This window comes from Mastomys coucha, unplaced genomic scaffold, assembly GCF_008632895.1.
Source record: "Mastomys coucha isolate ucsf_1 unplaced genomic scaffold, UCSF_Mcou_1 pScaffold7, whole genome shotgun sequence".
Classification (NCBI taxonomy): domain Eukaryota; kingdom Metazoa; phylum Chordata; class Mammalia; order Rodentia; family Muridae; genus Mastomys; species Mastomys coucha.
In genome coordinates, this window is record NW_022196913.1 from 308309 (window position 1) to 330690 (window position 22382).

The 22382-nt window shown below is 40.4% G+C and overlaps 1 protein-coding gene across 4 annotated transcripts in view; it reads left to right on the forward strand.

The window, feature by feature from the left end:
- Nmt2 (N-myristoyltransferase 2) overlaps nt 1–22382 on the forward strand; it is a 47051-nt gene that overhangs the window by 13420 nt on the left and 11249 nt on the right. The window contains exons 2-10 of one of the 4 annotated variants that reach the window (XM_031358220.1): nt 5255–5390; nt 5839–5881; nt 7444–7556; nt 10035–10179; nt 13901–14019; nt 14107–14198; nt 14291–14407; nt 15860–16030; nt 17317–17425. In XM_031358220.1, coding sequence (XP_031214080.1) covers nt 5255–5390; nt 5839–5881; nt 7444–7556; nt 10035–10179; nt 13901–14019; nt 14107–14198; nt 14291–14407; nt 15860–16030; nt 17317–17425 — 1045 coding nt within the window. The remainder of the gene's footprint in view (nt 1–5254; nt 5391–5838; nt 5882–7443; nt 7557–10034; nt 10180–13900; nt 14020–14106; nt 14199–14290; nt 14408–15859; nt 16031–17316; nt 17426–22382) is intronic. The other 3 variants (XM_031358221.1, XM_031358223.1, XM_031358222.1) reach the window with 3 other exon arrangements.

Sequence of the window (22382 nt, forward strand, 5' to 3'; positions counted from 1 at the left end):
AAACTCTGTCTCAAAAAACCCAAAATAATAATAATAATAATAATAATAATAATTCAGCAATATAGTTTCTTAATACAGTAGTAGTAATTAACTCAGAATTTAGTAAAATTCTGAGGTAATTTACTGTAGGTGCTATAATGTTATTTAAAGAATTTTGGTGAAATAATCTGGTGCTTTTAATGTTTCTGGGTTGTACACTGAAGATAATTTCATGTAGTTCAAGCATGCACACCAGTCATAGCTGCTCATCCACTATCCTGCTGTAAGAAAGTACTTTAGGAATCTGTTTGAACTGGCATTCTGGGATGTTGTGGTTGTTGTTTGTTGGTGGTGTTTGGGATTTGTCTGTTTGTTTGAAGTTTCTCTGTGTAGCCCTGGCTGTCCTGGAACTCACTGTGAAGACCAGGCTGGCCTCGAACTCAGATCCACCAGATTCTGCCTCCTGAGTGCTGGGATTAAAGGAGAGCTAGTGGTTTCCAGAACAGGGTTCTGGCAGAAGAGAGGTGCTACCATTTGACTTCAGCCTCCCTATGAACCCAACACAGTGCTGAACATGGTATAAGTAAAAGTTTAGAGAACATTTGGATTAGGTTCAGTAATCTTTACCACAAAGGTAGGGAAAATTGTTGCTTTTCAGAGGTATTTTGCTTTCTGGCAATACATAACTAGAGCTACCTCAAGAGCCAGAATAATATATCAGTCACTCATTCAGAAGGTATTTGTTACTGCATCTTCTAGTGAGAGATATTAGAGACCTTCAGGATGCCAGTATGAATTGATTTCTTAAATTCCATGCATACACACAGGCACCTGGTGAGACTCCAAATCAGCATAGCACTGTCAACTTCATAAAGTGTCAGCTTGAACACATCCAGGAGGATGCTCCTAATCAGAATTCCCCAAACAAGGTGTATCCACCCATGCTTCTAGCTCCAGTACCTGGCTGTGATAAACTTGTTTCTACCCAGTTGCCAGTCAGATATTTATGGGCACCCTTAGTTGCCAGATGATTTTAAATATAAACATGGTGATTGTACAGTTTGATTCTACCAATGAAAATAAACTGCTAATTTTGGGGTGGGAATGCATTACTATTTTTAGGCCGCTAGGGTACCACTTGACAAGGCTTTAATGGATCTTCAGCAATAATCACTGCTTTCTATTTTAGGTTTAGGAACAGGGAAATGTGAACCTACAGCTGCCTATGTTTTTGTATTTTTTGACTTATTGAAGAATGAATTATCCATTTAAAATATAATGTACTTAACACATGGATAATCAATAAAAGAAGGAATCCCTCTGTAACTTTGTTGTTGGGCATAAAGACTAGGGATTTGTTTTAGGGTGCATGGGGGAATGAAGTAGTAATGGACAACCTCATAGTTCTTTTGGTTAAGCCAGTGAAGATGTCTATCTCTCCATACTGTACAAAGGCAGAGCTCTTCAGCCTCTAATTTACCCAGACCTTGGCTCCAGGACACAGGGCTATTTGGCATGAAAAGTCAGAATAGAGAGTATATAGCTCTGTTAGTAAGGCACAAGCTGGAAAGCCAGCCTGGGATATATAGCAAATTTGAGGTTAACCCCAGCCTAGATACTGAGATCTTATCTTTAAAACAAAGGGGAAGGAAAGAAAACAAAGTAGGAAAGTAAAGTATACTTAAGGCTCTGACCTAATGGTTGAGCCTTTGACTGTTTCATAGATGGTCCTGTATTGGATGTGCTGAAAGGTAGGGGTTGGAACTTGGTTGGAGGGAGTTGGTTTTGTGGACTGGGGGTATTCTTGTGGGTAATATCTTGGCCTGGCCCCTTCCTATTTTCTCCTTTCTGTGTATCCTGGTGGACCATTATAATGTTCTCCAGACATTTTCATCACCATGTTGTTCTGCTGACTTGCAGGTGCCAAACAGCAATGAATTGAACCCTCTGAAACCATGAGCCCAACCAAATATTTACTCCCTTATGTTGTCCCTTACATTGTTTTGGTCACAGCACCACAAAAGTAACTACTATAGAGTTACAGTTAGAGTCTAACTTTGGAGCTTCCTGAGCTGGATTTATGTGATTCACTTACATGACTGGTAATTAATGTTGGATCTGAGCCAGGAGCTCAGTTTCCAACTCAACCAAGAGTCCACATTGGCCTCACCATTATGGCAGGTTCTTAAGGGAGCCAGGTTTATGAAAATGGTATAAAAGTAGAGGTGTATGGTCGTCTATGACCTAAAAGTCACATAGTATCACTTTCACTGTAGACAGAGCGTGTCAGAGCAAGTCAGAGGCCACATAGATTCAAAGGAAGGAAAAACAGGCTCCAGTTCTCCATGAAAGGTGGTCCCAAAGAATTGTGTACTTGATCTAAATGTACTCACAGCTTCTGCAGCATTTGGGGCACATGGACCTCACTGAGGAGGTCCATGTGGAAGGTGTGAATGAGTGTCTAGTAAGGAGTGATGTCAGATTCTTTTTCCCTCTGTTACTAGCCTTTGCATGCGACAGTTTGGTCCCTGACTAAGATGTTCTGTTATATGAGGGCCTCTTACGTTTATAATTTCCCCTGCTTGGAGCACTAGATTTTAAATCCATGGCTATGTGTATGCTAGACCCGTGTTGTACATTGAGATAAATTGTGTATTTTCTTCTTATGATATGGGTTCTCACTGACTTGCCCGTGTTGGCCTTGAACTTGGGCTGCAGCTCAGGCAAGTCTCCAACTTGCTTTCCTCTTGCCTTAGCTCCCTCTGTATTTTGGAATGTTGAAGGCTCAGTATTTCACACATGTACATTTGGTCCCAAATGGGTTAGAAAGCAGATATCTCAAGCCATAGAAAAGACAGGATGAAAACATAGAATATTTGTGTCATTTTGACACAGTGTGTAAGCAAAATTTAAAAGCAACCCACGGGGAAAAGCATTTATACTTTAGATTACATAATACTTTCTAAAAAAAGTACCATCAAGTGAAATTTTAAACAAACTGAGTAAAGCATTTATGATCTAAAGAACTGATAGACGCTAGTTGATACAAAGTCTGGCTCTAGGCTTAAATAAGATTAAGTGTCCCTGGAGAGATGGCCCAATGGATAAAGTACTTGTCATAGAAGTATGAGGTTACTCCAGAACCTACATAAAAACCAAGCAGGTATGGACATCAGCTGTAGTTCCAACACTTTGGAGGCTGACTAGGGGATCCCCTGAGAAAGCAGACTACCTAGACTAGAGAAAATGAACGAACGCTAGTCAGGGAGAGACCCTGCCTCAATAAGCCAAGAAGAAAGCAATCAGGGAAGATATCCAATATTAGCTTTGGCCTGACATTGTGCACATATGTACATGTATACATGCATACACGTTTATATACACCACACATACTTAAGAAAAATAAGAAGATGTGTTCAGAGTATAAATGGATAGGTGTCAATGCTTTTTCATAAGTGATGCCTATAAATTATTTTTAGTAATTGCTAATAGAAAGGGGATATAGAGGCACAATTCTTGAAACGACATAACCAACAGGAAAAATATCTACCCACGTCTTGATTAAATGTTTAAGTAAATGAAGTCTATCGTGAGTTTTCCTCAGCTCCATCTATCAGATTATTTTAGATGAGAAAAAAATGATACAAGTACATTGCTACTGATGGTGGAGGATATTTTTCCTGCTCGTGAGAATGGAAATGAGTACATTCTTTAGAGGATTATATATATGTTACTTTAGTCCTCATTACTTACCCACACTCAAAGCCTGGTATTTGACCTAGCATTGCTACTACCTGTGGACAAGCCAGCCTGAAAGTAGGGAGATAGATATGCTGAAACACTCGTGCACCAGCCCCCTTTCTTGTATAGGAGTGCCTTAGCAAAACCTGGCCAGTCTCCATGGTAGAGTACCTGCAGCTTGTGAGCAGTGAGGTAGCTTAGAATCCTAGAAAACACTGGAAGTGCAAGGATAGACTAGAGCAGGTTTCATAATTTTATGTTTCCGACTGTATTTTTGTTAGAAAATGTTATGAAAATGAAAATATGATTAGGAAGACACCTTTTTAAGCAAATAACCAGAAAACCTATTGTTTTTGAGAGAAAGTATTAAAAGGCCTTGAGTATACATTAATGAGATCTGAGTCTTAGTGGAAGACTACAGTATATATGCTAATTAGATATATGTCAGGAAAGAAAATAAGAGGGACAGATTGATTTACAACAGTGGAGCAGAACCAGTTTTTTTTCATTACTTTCCCTACATAGGCAAAAATGTAATGCTAATCTCTGATGTTAAATTTTAATTTACCTTCTAAGAAATTTGTAGAATAAGCCCGAGGCTTAATTTTTAATCCTGTGGCTCTCTTTTGTATTCTTTTTTTTCTTTTCCAGAACATAGCAATGGAAAGGGTTTCAAACAAAAAGATCTTACCCAATAATGTTTTTGATGCTTAGGAGTATTTTTTGAAACTTCATTATATTTTGCATCTGTGCGTGTGTGTATGTGTGCGTGAGCACATACACACATTCATTAATGCGCTTGTGGAGGTCAGGACAACTTGAGGGATACATTTCCGTCTTCTACCCTTTGGGCCCCAGGGTTTGAACTCAGTCTGTCAGGTACCTTTACCTACTAAGACAGCAAACCTTAGAGGATTTTTATTGGTTGAGGTAAAAAAAATTTAATCAAAAGAAGTTTCCTCATGTAGAAAATCAGTTTCTTTTGTTTCTGTTGCTTCAGGATAAGTATTTTGATGGGCTAGTGACATAAATCACTAGCAAGTCGAGTGCTGGTCTGGTATGTGCAAAGCCAAATAAATGAAGAAAGATGAATAGCCAGAAGAGGTCATTGGACCTCTGGAACTGGAGTTACAGGCAGTTCTGAGTGCCATGTAGCTGACTGGAACCAGACCCAGTTTCTCTGCAGCAGCAGCAGCCAGTGTGTTTAACCTCAGGACCATCTCTCTAGCCCTAGGTCTATCTCTAGGGGCTGAGTAAAGAGTGAGGAGTAGAGAAGGAGTAACTGAGTGTTCTTTGGCTTCAGTTATAAATGTGGCTTATATCTAGTTTTTTATGTTTAGAAGACACCTGGGCACCTGTCATGTGACAGGAAAAACCAGTGTTCCCTTCTGTGTAGCTCCCCCGACAGTCATAGCCACACATCCTAGCATAGTTTTCTTTCACTGTGCAGATTACATGTGTTTTTCTAAGTAATGGTGTTTATGCAGCTCAGTTTTATGTAATGATGTTCTCACCTTCCTTGAATTTCCTACAGAAGCCCTGGAGGGGATTTGGGAGCAAAAAAGAAAAAGAAGAAACAGAAGAGAAAAAAGGAGAAGCCAAATTCTGGGGGTACCAAGTCCGACTCTGCATCTGACTCCCAGGAGATTAAGATTCAGCAGTCTTCTAAAGTGAGAGCCTGTTTCCTTGCCAAAGCTGTTTTTTCCAATGCAGAAGAGATGGGTCTGGGTGGGGTGGATGTGTAGCTAGTGTTTTCTTTGACTGTGTGTTGAATGGCAGGAGTAACTGAAGGGTGTTTACAGCCTCCCTGAAGCTCACTGTGGCACCCACATAACCAAGAGGTACATACTGGGTGTGCGTGCGTGCGTGCGTGCGTGCGTGCGTGCGTGCGTGCGTGCGTGCGTGCGTGCATGACCTCATTTCTCCTTCTCTTTGTAGTAGTATGTAGATCATAGTCATAAAGTCTCTGGGAGCCTGGTAGGAAGTTGGTTTGTTGTTGTTGTTGTTCTGTTGTTTTGTTTTTGCTGTTTTGAAGTTACATGTAACCTGTGATTACTTTTGGTTCAGAAGATATTCACATTTTGATTTTTCTGGGTGTCTGTCTAATTACCTGCATAGCACAACGCCATCTGGCAGCAGATTTCAGCAGGAGCGGCCATGGGTAAGTCTTCTGTTGACTTTGGATCAGCCTGGTCTGCAGTGGTCATCCCTCATGCCATTGCCAAGGGTGGGGAACACCTCATGTTCTTCTCCCTTAGGATACCCCTATTTTAAGCCAAACTAGTTGTCCTTGTGGTCCCATGCTGGCAGGCAGCCTGCTGAACAGAGGGCTAGTTGTGCTGTACATGGGTCTGGTGATACAGTTGGCTGTCACCCCTATTCATGGAGATCCCTCCTTTCTACCACAGGACAACACAGGCCTGGTAGTGCAGGAAACCAGAGCCAAAGGAACTGAGATGGAAACATAACAAAAAAGATGACTTTGAGGGCTATAGCTTCAAGAGCATCTTTCTGGTCAGGGTAGCCCTGGGACCTGGCTCTTGGCCCTGGCTCCATTACTCACAGTGGACTGCATCTCTTTGAGCTGACTTCCTTATCCTGGAAAACCCATTTCCTTCCCCCAGTCTATAAGGCTGTCATGAAGTTAAAATGAGATTGTTCTTAATGAAGGTTGATTTGTTTTCTAAAGTGCAGTGTACTCTGCAGAAGGCAATACCTGCAAATTTTGTGAATTTCAGATTTTTTTTCGTATGAAGTTTATATTATGTCATATAAGTCAGTCTGTGGGTAGTTTTGTCCTTGGTGGTACCTGCTTTATATGAAAGAACCAGCATCTCTGAGAAGGATAATTACTTGTCCCAGTTTAGCCCCGAGTGACTGAGGGAGAGAACAGAGTCAAGCCTTCCTCCCCAGCTTCCCTCTGGGTCTCACGTGATCAGTGTTCCACTAGACATAACTTCCAAGATAAATTGGGAAATCGCCATCAGCTTGCAAATATTTTTCTCATTTCTTGGTGTTGCTTCAGCAGATAAATGCATCACTTACCTGCAGTGTGGGCAGCTCTTTGCTTCTACCATGCTGTTGGCTTTACCCATCCCTTTACCCTCAGGGATTCTAAGCACTTCCTTTCCACTCTGGACACTGATAAGAAACTCCAGCTAACTGAGTGGGAGGAACTACTGTTAGCATATATAGTAGAAAGGGGGTTTTTGTTTGTTTGGTTTTGTTTTGTTAATTAGAAGCTAGCCAACAGTGTTTTAATGAGGGCTTTTGTCCATTGTATTTTTTTTTTAAAACTGGGGCACCCTCCTCCCATAAATTTATGACAGCTGTAGGTAATGTCATACTATTACAGTGGACTACATTTAGAGAATAATCTGGTCAATACTCAGGGATTAAAGTAAAATTATATTTGTCCGGATTCTTAACAGATTGGTATAGGTGGTGCTAGGGATTGAACCCAGGGCCTTATGCATGCCAGGCAAGCACTCTGCCTGCCTGACCCATAACCTGAACTCTTCTTAGAGACTTTTTAGTGGCAGAAGACCTGGATAAATTTTTCCTAAGGTCTTCAGTTTAGAAAATAATGGGCACAGGATATAGTTGGTATTTAGTATTCTTTAGGAAGCAGCTATAACAAGAAGGAATTCCTGCCACTTCGGTAAGAATGTAGTAGTGGGCAGTTAACTAGGAGCTAATGCACATTCTCGCCTTTCTCCCCAGGTGGTGATACTATGGAAGGTGAATGGATAGATTTAAGAATGTATCATAAGGTGAGCGTGGTGGCGCCCGCCTATAATCCCACCCAGCACCCAGGAGGCGTAGGCAGGATGAATGTGAGTTCAAGGTCAGCCTGAGCTACATAGGGAGGCCTTGTCTCAAAAAAGGAAAAAAAATTAATCCTAAGGCTGAGCATTTGCCAGGCATGATGTGCAAGGTTTGCATTTAATCCCCAGCACCTCAGAAATAATCACAAAGTTACAAAAAAAAACAAAAAACAAAACCTGAATTTCCTTAATTTGACATAGGTTTGAAAATTATACTTATTTGTAACTATTTTCAGAAAGCATTTAAATAATGAGCATTAAGATATAAATGTGTCACAGGTGGCTATTACTTGTAGCCCAGCCTGGTGATACTGAGTAGGTAACACTATAAACCATTTACTCTAGGGTCTTCCTGGAGCTGGGATATCATTTGCTCCTTCAGTACCAAGATACTGCTTCATGATTACTGCAAAGGAATGTGCTTTTAATGTGTCTTGGAAGATTTCACTCAACTATCAGAAAAGAAAAATTACTGTAACAAACTAGGCTCTATAACCAGGTATATTTTTTTTAGGCCTGGATTCTACTATTTTTAAACCACAGTTAAATGTATCTTCAAGCATTGTTACTGAACTGTGTTATAAAGCTTGGCTCCTATTATAGATCTCATAGTAGACTGTGCTAGAAGTTCAAGAGGCTATTTATCAGCTAAGTAAAGTATTGGAGAGTGAAACAGGCCCAAGATTTTTTTTTTTTTTTTTTAAAAATTAAGTTAAAGCTAAACACTTCACATGAGATTATGGATATGAAATCAGCAGGCCAAAAGAACAACTGGAATTGAAACAGTTTTCATATATGAGCTAAAAATGTCTATAGATACAAACTGTTTTGTTATAAGAGAATTACATGACAGTTAAGTATTCAGTGAAACGAACAAAGTGGCTGAAAAAAAATGCAAAGCCAAGTGCTGTGGTTCATGCCTGTAACAACTCCTACAGGAGAGGCCAATACAGGAGGATCTCAGAATTCAAGATCAGCCTGAGCAATGCAGAGACACTCCACTTAATTCTTAAAAGTCTGAGAATATAGCTCAGTGGTAGAGCACTGGGTTTCTAACGTGTATGTGGCTCTAGGTTTAATTCCTAGTACCACTTCCAAAAATGAGAGAAGAGAAAGAGGAAGAGAAGAGAAAGAAATGCAGTGCTTAGAAAGGGAAAGTGTTATCTTTAATTTGTATATGTCATTAAGATATGGCTTTATGGGTTTTTGTCATGATTAATGTAAGGTAAACAACTTCTAGACCCTGTGGCAATAGAGCTGTGTCGATGGCTGCTAAGTGGAGATAGTGCACTGTTGGCCTGCTGCAGTTCTCTACTAGAGAGTGTCAGTAACCTAAACAAACATAGGATAGCCAGCCCATGTTCTTCTGCACTTCAAATGGAGACGCTTCCCAGGTTGTAATACACTTATCTAGAGCGCAGATTTCAAACTCAGAATTGAGCAGAAGTCCAAAGTTGCTGCCTTACCATGGTGGGTTCATGGTCCCTTTGCTTCATATTCAGAGTACTGATACACAGCAAAACATAAGGGCTCTGAGGTTTCTTCTAACCACTTCTAAATCACAATGGAAGGAATTATTTGAGCAGTATCAAAATCCTTAAACTCACTTATTGTGTTGGGGAAAAAAAGCCACTGATTTCTATATCCAGTACCATGTGTAGTGTCTATTTTGAATGTAGTCTCAGTTTCTGTGTATTATTTATTATACTTGTAGAATTTCAATACATGGGGAATCTGCGAGGAAAAAAGCAAATACTGGCTTTGAGAAGGGACTTTTTGCAATTTAAAAATATTGCCCACTTTATCAATAAGAATCTGTTTTACTTATAAGTGAGGCTAGATTTCCACACTTGTGTTGGGAGAACCAGCAGTGGGTGCCAAGGATCAGGATTTGCAGAAAAGCTCCTCTTCTGCCTTCTGTCTCAGGGTTCCTCCAGTGTGAGAAAGGCTGGGTGTGGTCCAGGAGGGAGCAGCAGCAGGGTTTAGTGGTTTCTTCTTAACCATTTCCTTCCCACCATAGCCCTAAGGCTCTCTTTCTTCTCTTCCCTTCCTTCCCTTCTAATCATCTCTTGTCTGTCTAGTTTCTGTTCTAGAACTTGTTTCCTCTGCCCCTCCATTGCTGCCGCAGAGCATTAACGCTAACAGCACAACCGAGGCTCCTGGCTGCCTGGATGCTGTGTGACAGTAATGCATGCCCTGCATGTCACTCTTTGCCTTCTTTTCCCAAAGGAACAGTGGGACCAGCACAGATGGGCGGGACCCAGAAACAGAGGGTGCTTCTGTTTACTTAGCCAGAGCTCCCGTTGAAACCGCAGCCCACTGGTAACCTGCAGCAGTGCCGCTGTTTCCTCTCAGTATACTCACAGCTAGCCTTGAGCAGGCTTCCAGGAGGTGGGGCAGTGTTTGAGGCCAATACACACAGTTGCCCTGTGTTCAAAGGCAGTGGAAGCTTCCTTATGTTGTGTGTCTCTCTGTCTGTTCTTCTAGAATCCCACCATCCCGATTCAGAAGCTACAGGACATCCAGAGAGCAATGGAGCTGCTGTCTGCATGCCAAGGCCCAGCCAGGAACATTGATGAGGCCACAAAACGCAGATACCAGTTCTGGGACACACAGCCAGTGCCCAAATTGAGTAAGCTCATGTTTCCACAAGTCAGGGAGAAGAGACTTCAGTCTTGTGTCACACAAAATTAACACAAAAGCTAGTATCCGTCTGCTTAAAGTATATATATATTAGGTAGGGACATGGTTTTCATAATCATTGATTATAGCCTAATTGCTGTTACATTATCCAATTTTCCCATATTTGAAATGTATATTATATATATTATAATTTCTTATTAAACACTCCTGTGTGAATGCATGTAATATAATATATAATACATTGTATAGTAAAAAATATGCTCTACATGATATATAATATATAGCATACATATACTGCACAGAAGAGAAATGAGTTTTTTTCTCTTCATTCTTTTTTTTGTTTGTTGTTTCGTTTTTTTGAGACAGGGTTTCTTTGTGTAGCCCTGGCTGTCCTAGAACTCACTCTGTAGACCAGGCTGGCCTTGAACTCAGAAATCCACCTGCCTCTGCCTCCCAAGTGCTGAGATTAAAGGTGTGCACCACCACTGCCCAGCTTTCTCTTCATTCTTATTCTTTGCTTCTGAGCTTCATTAAGTTTTTTTTTTCCTATATGTTATATTTTTAAGATTTTTGTATTTTCTTTTTTTTTTTAAAGGTTTTATTTTTATTTACTTTATGTGTATGAGTACACTGTAGCTATACAGATGACCATGTGTGTGGCTGCTGGGAATTGAACTCAGGACCTCTGCTGGCCCTGCTCTCTCCTGCCTAATTCACTGCAGCTGACTTCAGATCCACCAGAAGAGGACGTCAGATCTCATTACGGGTGGTTGTGAGCCACCACGTGGTTGCTGGGATCCAAACTCTGGACCTTCGGAAGAGCAATCAATGCTCTTCCCCATTGAGCCATCTCACCTGCCCAATTTTTGTATTTTCATTGGATGCAAATGATTGTTTTGCTTGTGTGAATATATGTGAACCAATACGTTTGGTGTCCACAGAGGCCAGAAGTCAATGGATTCCCTGAAATTGTAGTTAAAAATAATTTTGAGGGGGCTGGAGAGATGGCTCAAGCTGTTAAGAGTACTGCCAACTCTTCCAGAGATCTGAGTTCAGTTCCCAGCAACCATGTGGTGACTCAGAACCATCCTATAAGGTGATCTGATGCCCTCTTGTGGCATGCAGGTATATATGCAGAGAACCAAACTTGGGTCCTCTGCTAGAGCAATGAGTGCGCTTAACCACTGAGCCATTGCTCTAACACTGCCCCCTGACCCCCACTACATTAGTTTTTAGGTTTTTCCATGCCTTGGGTGTTCTAAAGGATTCAGAAAAGAACTTTCCTATAATAGCTCACTAAATGGATAATTGCATACTTCTTATCAGGATTCTGAACACACTGTAGTGACTTATCAGTCACATATGGGAGTTAGGGTCCTCTTTGAAAGTAAAGTCTCTTGTGGGTTCTGTTCATATAAAGGATTATAACAGGGTCTATAGGGTTCCTAGGACCAGGCCTGCTCCATCAAATCCCACTTAAGACTTCGCCCAGTTAACTTGCTATAGACATAATGATTTTTCTCTTCTTATGCATAGGTGATACACAGTTGTCATGGAAGTGTTCAGTGACATGACAGTATGAATATCCTACTTTGACTTAGAACTGCGCCTACTTAGGTTTTGGTGATTTAGGTTCCAAATAGCATAGCAAGGGTCATTTGTCACCTAAGACTCTGAAGCGGCCCAATAATATACAGATAATCCATTTTGTCATTGTAACTCAAGGAGTAATGTTTTTCTGAGCATTGAAGTATCAGTTGTATGCTTCCCAATCTTTTCTCACACATAACTATCCCAACAGCTTGAAAAGAGTAAGACTCTAAGTAGGGGAGGAAGAAAGAAAAACAGGGCTGGGAGCATACCTCAGCGTAAAGCACTGGCTTAGAGTGTGGGAAGCCCTGGATTCATCCTTTGCTCTAGAGGGGAAAATAAGCTTTTTGTCTTTCAAGTGTGTCTGCTAATGAAGGACTATTCTTTAGAATACGTTTACAAAGTCTTTAATGACACTGAGTTAAATGAGTATTGGCTGAGGGACTGAGCTTTATTGATTTTGATGAACTAGGTATAGCTGAGTGTGGATCATTCAGATGCTTCCCACTCTCTAGAGAAGAAGAAACTTAACCTCAGGCCTCCTTTTGGGAGGGATTGCTTTTCTCCTTGCCCTAATTCTTTGCAAGGTTCTTGAAATGCTGGAGCTCTTGGTGCACCTTGGTTTAATCAGAGGCCATATCTGGTGATAGAACCTTGTTAGGGAAAGGAAGGACTGATAGATGCACATGTATAGAGGCATCTGTAGTCCCATCTTTCTGAGGGTTGTACAGCCTAGGCCAAACATACTCAGCTGTTCCCAGTTGCCTGTATGGGTTCATCTTGTAAGAGCCAAGCCTTAAAAGAGTCTTTATGGGGACACTGTCAGGGAATGGCCAAGAGTTGGGCCACGTGGACTTCCCTGAGGATATCTGAGGAGCTGATGCAGGTTATACACTTCTCATAGAAGGATTCTGTGACAGATGGACTAGACCCTGAGGATCATTACTCAGCAGATGGAAAATGCCAGACACAGCATGGGGCACAGGTCAAGAAATGCTGATGGGAAGTGGACAGAAGTAGAAGGGACATAGTAGGTGGCCAGGCAAGGCAGCTTAGATATCTTTCTTAGGAAAAAGCTTTAGTTGTTGAAAAATGCTGGGAAAAATGACTTATGAGCTTCTGAGAAATTCCCAAGGACTGATACCTTGCTGAGAAATCCCCAAGGACTGATACCTTGATGACCAGACGTCAAATGCTACAATACTGGCATAAGGAATGTAGAGGATAGGAGACGGTACTAAAGCAGGCTAGAACCACAGAGAAACACCTGTATTTTATTCCAGTAACAACATTTAATGTAGAGAATGAATTGGAAAAGGGAAATTGAGGGCTGGATCAGTAGCTTAGTTTATAGAGTGCTCACTTACTATAAAAAAGCCTTGGGTTTGATTCTCAGTACCTCATCAGTCAGATGTAGTACATGTCTGTAATCCTAGCACTCAAGAAGTAGAGACAGGAGGATCAGAAGCTGAAGATCATTGTGGGCTACTTGTTCAAGTTCAAGGCCAGTCTGGCATAAACAGGACACAGCTCCACCCCTAAAAAGAGTAGGGAATGTAGAAGTTACTAAAGATGGACTATAGTACAGACTACTTAGCAAGCAGTAAAGGTGCGCAGAAGTAGTCAGTTTAGAAATCTGTTTTAGGTTTTGCTTCTGGGAGGGGTCAGGTATCACTATGTCTTCTACAACCCTCAATTTGTGAAAATGTAATAAAAAAGGAAGAGGCCATTTGTAAGGCTGTTGTATCAAGCCTGTATCACTTACAGTGTGACAGTGTACTGTAACCTAGGGCTGAGGCTGAGAAATCATTTTTATAATGTCATCAGGTGACATAACTTCCTCCTTTGCTTTAACTGAGAAGATAACATTCCAAGGGAATCCATAATGATGGTTAATTATTACTATATATGATTACTAATAGTGTTATTTAATTAATACCATTGTTATATAATAAAACATGTACTAATACAGCTGCTATTAATATTACTATTATTAATTGGATTATTCTGAGCTCAAGTGTCCTATATCTGAAAGTATTCATTCACTTCTGTTGCTAACTACTTGGGATTAACAGACTCCTGTGAAATTTAATACCCTCTTTTTTTCTCTATTTCTCCAGATGAAGTCATAACCTCTCATGGTGCAATTGAACCAGACAAAGACAATATCCGCCAGGAACCATATTCTCTGCCACAAGGTTTTATGTGGGACACTTTAGACTTGAGTAATGCTGAAGTGGTAAGACTTTAATTCAACATCTACATTCAAACACATTGTGTCTAAGGTGCAGAGCGCCTTCAATGGGATATTTGCTTTGTCTTTTAGCTGAAGGAGTTATATACATTGCTGAATGAGAATTACGTGGAAGATGATGACAATATGTTCCGCTTTGACTATTCACCCGAGTTTCTTCTGTGGTATGCCTGGCTGGTCATGGGTCATTGATGGATTCTTGTTTTGTTCCTGTGATCTTAGATACTAACTAGTGTGTTTCTATTCTCTACCTCAGGGCTCTGCGTCCCCCAGGATGGCTTCTGCAGTGGCACTGTGGAGTCCGCGTGTCTTCAAATAAAAAGTTAGTAGGTTTCATAAGTGCCATCCCAGCAAACATCCGAATTTATGACAGGTATGTGCTAAAGCCTCTGCACAGTTTGTCCTCCAAATTATAATTAAACCAGGTTTTTAAAATTTATACAGTCCAGAGCTAGTTGACAGATCTTAGTAAAAAGTGCACGCTATGTAAGCATGACTTTGGATCCGCAGCACTCCTATCAAAAGCCAGGTGTTATGATGCACACTTATAATCCTGGAGTTAGAGAAGCACAAACAAGAGGATGTGGAGTGTCCAAATTACCCAAATCAGCAAGCTCTAGTTCAGTGTTCCATCCTGTCTCAGAGAAAACATTGTGGCAAGCTCTTGAGGAAGATTCTAGATATTGCCCTTTGGTGTTGTTGGCTTGTGCTATGTAGTAGAATTCTGACTCAGGAATCCAAAGGACAGGAGATGTAGCTCAGTTGTACAGTGGCTGCCTAGTGTGCTTGAGGTTTTGGGTTTCTGGCATCAAAGTCAGTCAGTGAATGATAGATAGCTCAGTATGGCTACTGGTAGTAAGATTGCTCAGAAGAGCTGTTTAGGAGTGCTTTGTACATTGATGCTGTAAACTTAAAAACTCTTTAACAGTTGGACAAGAGATGAGAGAACAGTGCAGTCTGTCTATCCTCCACTTTCCTACCCATCCTTCCTCCCTGTCTCTTTTTCTTATTTTTCTTTCACTTTCTTTCAATCTTGTACATATACATATATGTATGTATGTATGTATATATTATGTATAGAATAAACAAAGCCATCAATAAGTATTTCTATAAAAATTAGCAATTTTAGAGGAAATTACAAACTCCACATAATGAGTGTGTTACATTTTGGTTTTGGATTGCTAATCCTGAAAGTCAGATAACCAGATGAGAAGAGGTCTGATAGCTCATTTGTCTGTTTACCATAGTGAGCTGCCTAGCTGACTGATAAGAACATGTGCTCTTAGAACACTGTGATTTAAATAAAATACATGCATACCTGAAGTCAGGACTGAGCTTTGAAGCCCTGAGAGGCTTATGGTAGCTTGGAAAAGTGTCAGCTCTATCTGTTCATGACCCTTCTTGGGTTTTGGGGAAATCTTATGTTCTGGCACAATACCTTGCCATTTCTACACTAGCCTGGGTTCTGGGGGTGTGGGGAAATGTGTTTAGTTGTGTTTTTCCCCCCTGCATTTATATATGTTGCAGGGAAAATATAGTCTTTTTTAGGCATATCTGATCCAACATCCAAATTAGACCATAGATCAAAGTTTTAAATTTTGATGAGATCTTGGAGGCCAAGCCTCCCTGGCCTAGAGTCAATCATTTTGGCAATGGATATAGAAAATGGTGTCCGGTCTGAGCTTGTGAAGTGCCTGCACAATGCAGTATTTTTCTTTAATATCATGTTACAGGATGTCTTTCATGGTCTTATTCTTTGGAACTTTATGAGAGTGTTTCCTTGCTTTTTTTAAATGTGAGCTGATTGTCTCATCTGTTTTTCAAGTTTGAAGAGGATGGTAGAAATCAACTTTCTTTGTGTCCATAAGAAACTGAGATCAAAACGGGTAGCCCCAGTGTTGATTCGTGAAATCACCAGAAGAGTGAACCTGGAAGGCATCTTTCAGGCTGTGTATACTGCGGGTGTGGTTCTTCCTAAGCCTGTGGCCACTTGCAGGTAATAGCTTCACACAGACATCAGGTGTGGAGTCACGGGGGGCGGGGCGCCTTACTACCATCTTGCTAGATACATTGCTCTTCTCCGATATAATCCACAGGAATTTGGACTTACTGGGGATAGTACTTTGTTAGGAGCTGAGGAGACAAAACTAGAACCATTGAGTCCAATATTCAGTGTATCATGTTTTAAAAGTAAACAACTCAATAATGCTGGGTAAATTTGTTTCCATTTCTATTTCACTGAACAATGAGACCATCTCTGCATGGAGAAATCTATAGCATTGCAGTCTTGGAATGTGTCTTGCTGTTTTCTGTCAGCATCTAAACTCTGTTTTCTGCTGTTTTGCCGCTGGTCTGAAGTTTTGTGGGAACCTTACAATATCGTATGAGTTCAGAAGTGCAGATGTGTCTGTTAGCTAAGAAGGAAGGCTTGAGCTGTTTTATATGACTTTATAACTAGCCAGGCTTTCAAAGTTACTCCAGGGGGAATATAGTTAGACTGTTCTTCGACTAACCTGCTTTTAAGACATCAAAAAATTACCTCCTTCTGTAGTTTCTCTTGATTCAAGTAGAACTAACCTTGGAATAAATATAGTACAAAAGTATAAAATTGCTGTAACTTACTAAATTATTACATTACTAAATAAACAGAAAAATGGACATCACAGGTATACTTCAGTACAAATAATGTATTATATATTAAAACTAGAGTTATATAAATTCAAGGACTTCTTCAGAATTATTTTCTTCAGTGAGTATCCTATAACATACTGTTTTTTGTTTTTGTTTTTGTTTTTTTTTCAGGAAAATTTTCACGATCTTAAACTTACTGGTTCACTTCACAAAAATCATGAGACTCATTAAGAATTTGCATACCTCTTTTATTAAGTAAAATGTAAAATATTAAAAATACTATATTCTTCTTTAGGGGAAGAGATGAAAGGCCACAAATTCCAAAGGGCCATAACTAGCAATACAAGTCAATTTTTTTTTGGGGGGGGGGGTTGAGACAGGGTTTCTCTGTATAGCCCTGGCTGTTCTGGAATTCACTCTGTAGACCAGAAATCCACCTGCCTCTGCCTCCCAAGTGCTGGGATTAAAGGCGTGCACCACCACTGCCCGGCACAAGTCAATTTTATGAGTCAGTTTTGTTTTGTTTTTTAACCTTCAAACAAATTAATACATGGGGGGATCAGTACCCGTCACTGTGCCAGGTACAGCATACATATTAAGGAGATGCTTCTGGAACAGCTAAGACAAAGTGAAACCTTGGTTGTCTTCCAGGTATTGGCACCGATCCCTAAACCCCAGGAAACTGGTGGAAGTGAAATTTTCTCACCTGAGTAGAAACATGACCTTACAGAGAACAATGAAGCTTTACAGACTTCCAGATGTAAGTAAGGGACATGTGCAACTTTCTGAGTTGGCAACGACCAAAGCTTTTGATGCAGAAGCACAGTACTGACCTTAGACCAGAGCTGTGCTTGTGGGGATGGAGGCTGCTGCAACAGAAGGGATGCTGTGGAGCTCAAGCTAGGATAGTGGGGATTTCAGTCTTTTAAGTTCATAGGTTCAGAGTTGTATGTGATTCGTGGCAAGTCAAGGGATTTTGCATTTGGGGGTATTGCTTCTTAAGTAATGAGGAATAAAAAAACATTTCAGTGTTAATTGAATGAAATGAGTTCAGTTAGTCTAGCTTGGAAGCTGCTACTGACATCTTACCACTATTGAACTCAGGGTTTGGATTTAAAGAAAAGGGCATGAGAGGTGGAAATAATGTTATATTCAGTTGTTACCCCCCTTTTTTTTCCTCTAGTTTAGTAAAACTAAAAGTTTAACTCTGTAGACAAGGTCTTGTATTGCTCATAGTGATTAGAACTGACTGTGTAGCCTAGACTGGCCTCAAAAACTCAAAATATACATGCCTTACTCTCCCAGAGGATGTGATTATAGGTGTATGCACCAGTATTGGAGGTTGTCCTGTGTTTTGTTTTGTTTTGTTTTGTTTGTGTGATGTATGTAGTGTATGTTCATGTTCATACATGTATGGGTGCCTATAAGATAAATCTGCATGTGAAGTCAGTGAATGATGTCAGCATCCTTCTCTGTCACTTATTGAGTCAGGGTCTTTTTCACTGAACTCAGATTCAGTTAGTCTAGCTAGCAAGCTTACCCTAGGGTTCCTATCTGCCTTCTGAAAGCTGGGATTATAGTTAGGCCACCAGACCCATGTGAGTGCTAGGGATTGAAACTCAAGTTCTCAGGTTTGTGCAGCCAGTGCTATAAGCATGGAGACACCGCCCTTCTCCTTCATCTTTGTAAACTACTATGTTCACAGTGGGAAGGACTGTCTTAGGTAAACGATATATTGTATGTCTCTTGTTGATTTTCACAACTGAGCAGCTTCAAACAGTATATTTAGGCCAGTCATAGTGGCACATTCCTATGATCCTAGCACTATAAAACTGAAGTAAGTAAATAGAGTTCAAGGCCAGCCTGTGCTACATAAAAATATCCTATTTTGTAACTGGAGAGATGGCTCAGCAGTTAATAGCACTGGTCCCCACATGGTAGCTCATGCCGTCTGTAACTACAGTCCCAGGGAACTTGACACCCGTTTCTAGCTTCTGAACTATACATGGAGTGCATGAATGTATATGCAGGCAAAACACTCATACTAATAAATTAAGTTACTGATTAATTTTAATAAATTAAGTTAAAAGTATATATTCTGTCTTAACAAAACACCATGAACTTTTATTTTCATATGGGTTCTGAGGTGCAGGCACCACGAAACTGGATCTTCTGCCTCAAGCCATCTTGGTGTCAGTTAGCCACGGCCAGAGTTTTATAAAAATTAACTGGGGAAAGATCCACTAGTAGGCTCAGAAGATTGTTAGAAAGGTTGGCTTACCTTCTGGCTGGTTTCCTGAGAACCTTTTTTCCTTGTCAGGGTTGACAGCTTGTTCATCAAAGTCAGTAAGAGCAGTCTATAGAAGGGCTGTGTCAATTAGATAAAAACCATAACACTGTGCAGCCAAGTCCTAAAAGAGACCTCCAGTCACTAATACCAATTGGTTACCAGCAAATAACACATCCACCTGTACCCAGTAGGAACAGCTCACACCAGGCATGATCACTAGAAGGTGGACTGTCCAGACACTCTAAGCTATGGATAAGATCTTCGGTTTGATATTTAGCTGTATGTTAATTGAAATTAAAACTTCAGCCATACCTAATTTTTTCACCGGGTAAGAATGCTATTCCACTTAGTCTCTTAGGTCTCCATGTATTAGGTGCAAGGCAGTCTAGCTTATTTGTAAGGGATGGAGGTTGTCTTAAGTCAGACAAAGAATAAGTAGTTTTATTACTTGTCCCAAGTTTATTTGGGATAGTTAAAATATAGGATGCTAAAAGTATTTTGGACTAACTTGGATTTTATATTTTTTGTAGAAAATTTAATCTGGTAGATAACAAAGTTTGGTAAATTGAACCAGTAGCTGGGCTTTTGTTCTAAAAGCAGATTTTGGCGTGTGCCTTTTGATGGCAGGGTTACTTCTAAAGCAGCAATTGTTTTTCAGAGTACTGACTTTTTTGCTGAGTAAGGTTAATTTATAATATGCTTTTATATATATAATTCAGTTTAATCTCGTCTTCAGAAGTTATTGTCAAAAACATGAAAAGCTAAGGCTGAAGAAGGTTGACATCTAGTCCTGGCCATATAACCAGAAAGGCTAAGATCTGTTCCTAAGCTTCAGAATTCTGTATGCTGCCTGCTCCTACACACCCCTGTGGGGTACCATGGCCAGGCCCACAAGATGTCTGTCTTAGTTAGGGTTTCTATCCCTATGAGGAGACACCAGGACCAAGACAACACTTACAAAGGACAACATTTAATTGCTGCTATCTTACAGGTTCAGAGGTTCAGTCCATTATTATCAAGGTGGGAGCATGGCACCCTTCAGGGAGGCATGACACTGGAGAAGCCGAGAGTTTTACATCTCTTTCTGAAGGCAAACAGGAGAAAACTGTCTTTTTTTTTTTTTTTTTTTTTTTTTTTTTTTTTTTTTTTTTTTTAATATTAGATGTTTTCTTATTTATAGTATCTCCTTTCCCAGGTCCCCCTCCAAAAGAAAACAAAATAAGAAAAAAAATAAAATAAAATAAACCAAAAACTAAAACAATCCCCTTTTCCTTCCCCCCTCCCCCTACTCACCATCCCACCCCCTCCTGCTTACTGGCCCTGGCATCCCCCTACACTGGGGCATAGAACAGGGCTAAGGTCCTCTCCTCCCATTAATGACCAGCTTGGCCATCCTCTACTATACATATGCTGCTGGAGCCATTAGTCGGACCATGTGTACTCTTTGGTTGGAGTTTTAGTCTCTAGGAGCTCTGAGGGTACTAGTTAGTTCATATTATTGTTCCTCCTAAGGGGCTGCAAACTCTTCAGCTCCTTGGGTCCTTTCTCTAGCTCATTCATTGGGGACCCTGTGCTCAGTCCAATGGATGGCTGTGAGCCTCTACTTCTGTCCGGTACTGTCACAGCTTCTCAGGAGACAGCTAAATCAGGATCCTGTCATCCAGCACTTGTAGGCATCCACAGTAGTGTCTAGATTTGATGATTGAATATGGGAAGGATTCCCAGGTGGAGCAGTCTCTGAATTGTCCTTCCTTTAGTCTCTGCTCCATAGTTAGTCTCTACAACTCCTTCCATGGGTATTTTGTTCCCCCTTTTAAGAAGGAATGAAGCATCCACACTTTGGTGGATACTTCCTTCTTCTTGAGTTTCTTGTAGTTTGTGTATTCTAATGTTCTGGGCTAATAACCACTTATCAGTGAGTGCATATCTTGTATGTTCTTTTGTGATTGGGTTACCTCATTCAGGATGATATTCTCCAGATCCATCCATTTCCCTAAGAATTTCATAAATTCATTGTTTTTAATAGCTGAGTAGTACTCCATTGTATAGATGTACCACATTTTCTGTATCCATTCCTCTGTTGAGGGACATCTGGGTTGTTTCCAGTTTCTGACTATTATAAATAAGGCTGCTATGAACATAGTGGAGCATCGTGTCCTTATTACATGTTGGAGCATCTTCTGGGTATATGCCCACGAGTAGTATAGCTGGGTCCTCTGGTAGTTGTCCAATTTCCAGAGGAACAGCCAAACTGATTTCCAGAGTGGTTGTACTAGCTTCCAATTCTACCAACAATGAAGGAGTGTTCCTCTTTCTCCACAACCTCTCCAGCATCCGCTGTCACCGGAGTTTTTTATCCTAGCTGTCCTGACTGGTGTGAGGTGGAACCTCAGTGTTGTTTTGATTTGCATTTCCCTGATGACTAAGGATGTTGAACATTTCTTTAGGTGCTTCTCAACCATTTGATATTCGTCAGTTGAGAATTCTTTGTTTAGCTCTGTACCCCATTTTTTAATAGGGTTATTTGATCTCTGGAGTCCATCTTCTTGAGTTCTTTGTATATATTGGATATTAGCCCTCTATCAGATATAGGGTTGGTAAAGATCTTTTCCCAATCTGTTGGTTGCCGTTTTGTCCTATTGACAGTGTCTTTTGCCTTACAGAAGCTTTGCAACTTTATGAGGTCCCATTTGTCAATTCTTGATCTTTAAGCATAAGCTATTGGTGTTCTGTTCAGGAAATTTTCCCCTATGCCTATGTGCATGAGGCTCTTCCCCTCTTTCTTTTCTATTAGTTTCAGTGTATCTGGTTTGATGTGGAGGTCCTTGATCCACTTGGACTTGAGCTTTGTACAAGGAGATAAGAATGGATCAATTAGCCTTCTTCTACATGCTAACTGCCTGTTGAGCCAGCATCATTTGTTGAAAATGCTGTCTTTTTTCCACTGGATGGTTTTAGCTCCTTTGTTAAAGATCAAGTGGCCATAGGTTTGTGGGTTCATTTCTGGGTCTTCAGTTCTATTCCATTGATCTGCTTGCCTGTCACTGTACCAATACCATGCAGTTTTTATCATAATTGCTCTGTAGTACAGGTTAAGTTCCGGGATGGTGATTCCACCAGAGGTTCCTTTATTGTTGAGAATAGTTTTGGCTATCCTGGGTTTTTTGTTAGTTCCAGAGGAATCTGAAGATTGCTCTTTCTAAGTCTGTGAAGAATTGAGTTGGAATTTTGATGGGGATTGCATTGAATCTGTAGATTGCTTTTGGCAAGATGGCCATTTTTACTATATTAATCCTGCCGATCCACGAGCATGGGAGATTTTTCCATCTTCTGAGATCTTCAATTTTCTTCTTCAGAGACTTTTTGTCAAACAGATCTTTTACTTAGAGTCATACCAAGGTATTTTACATTATTTGTGACTATTGTG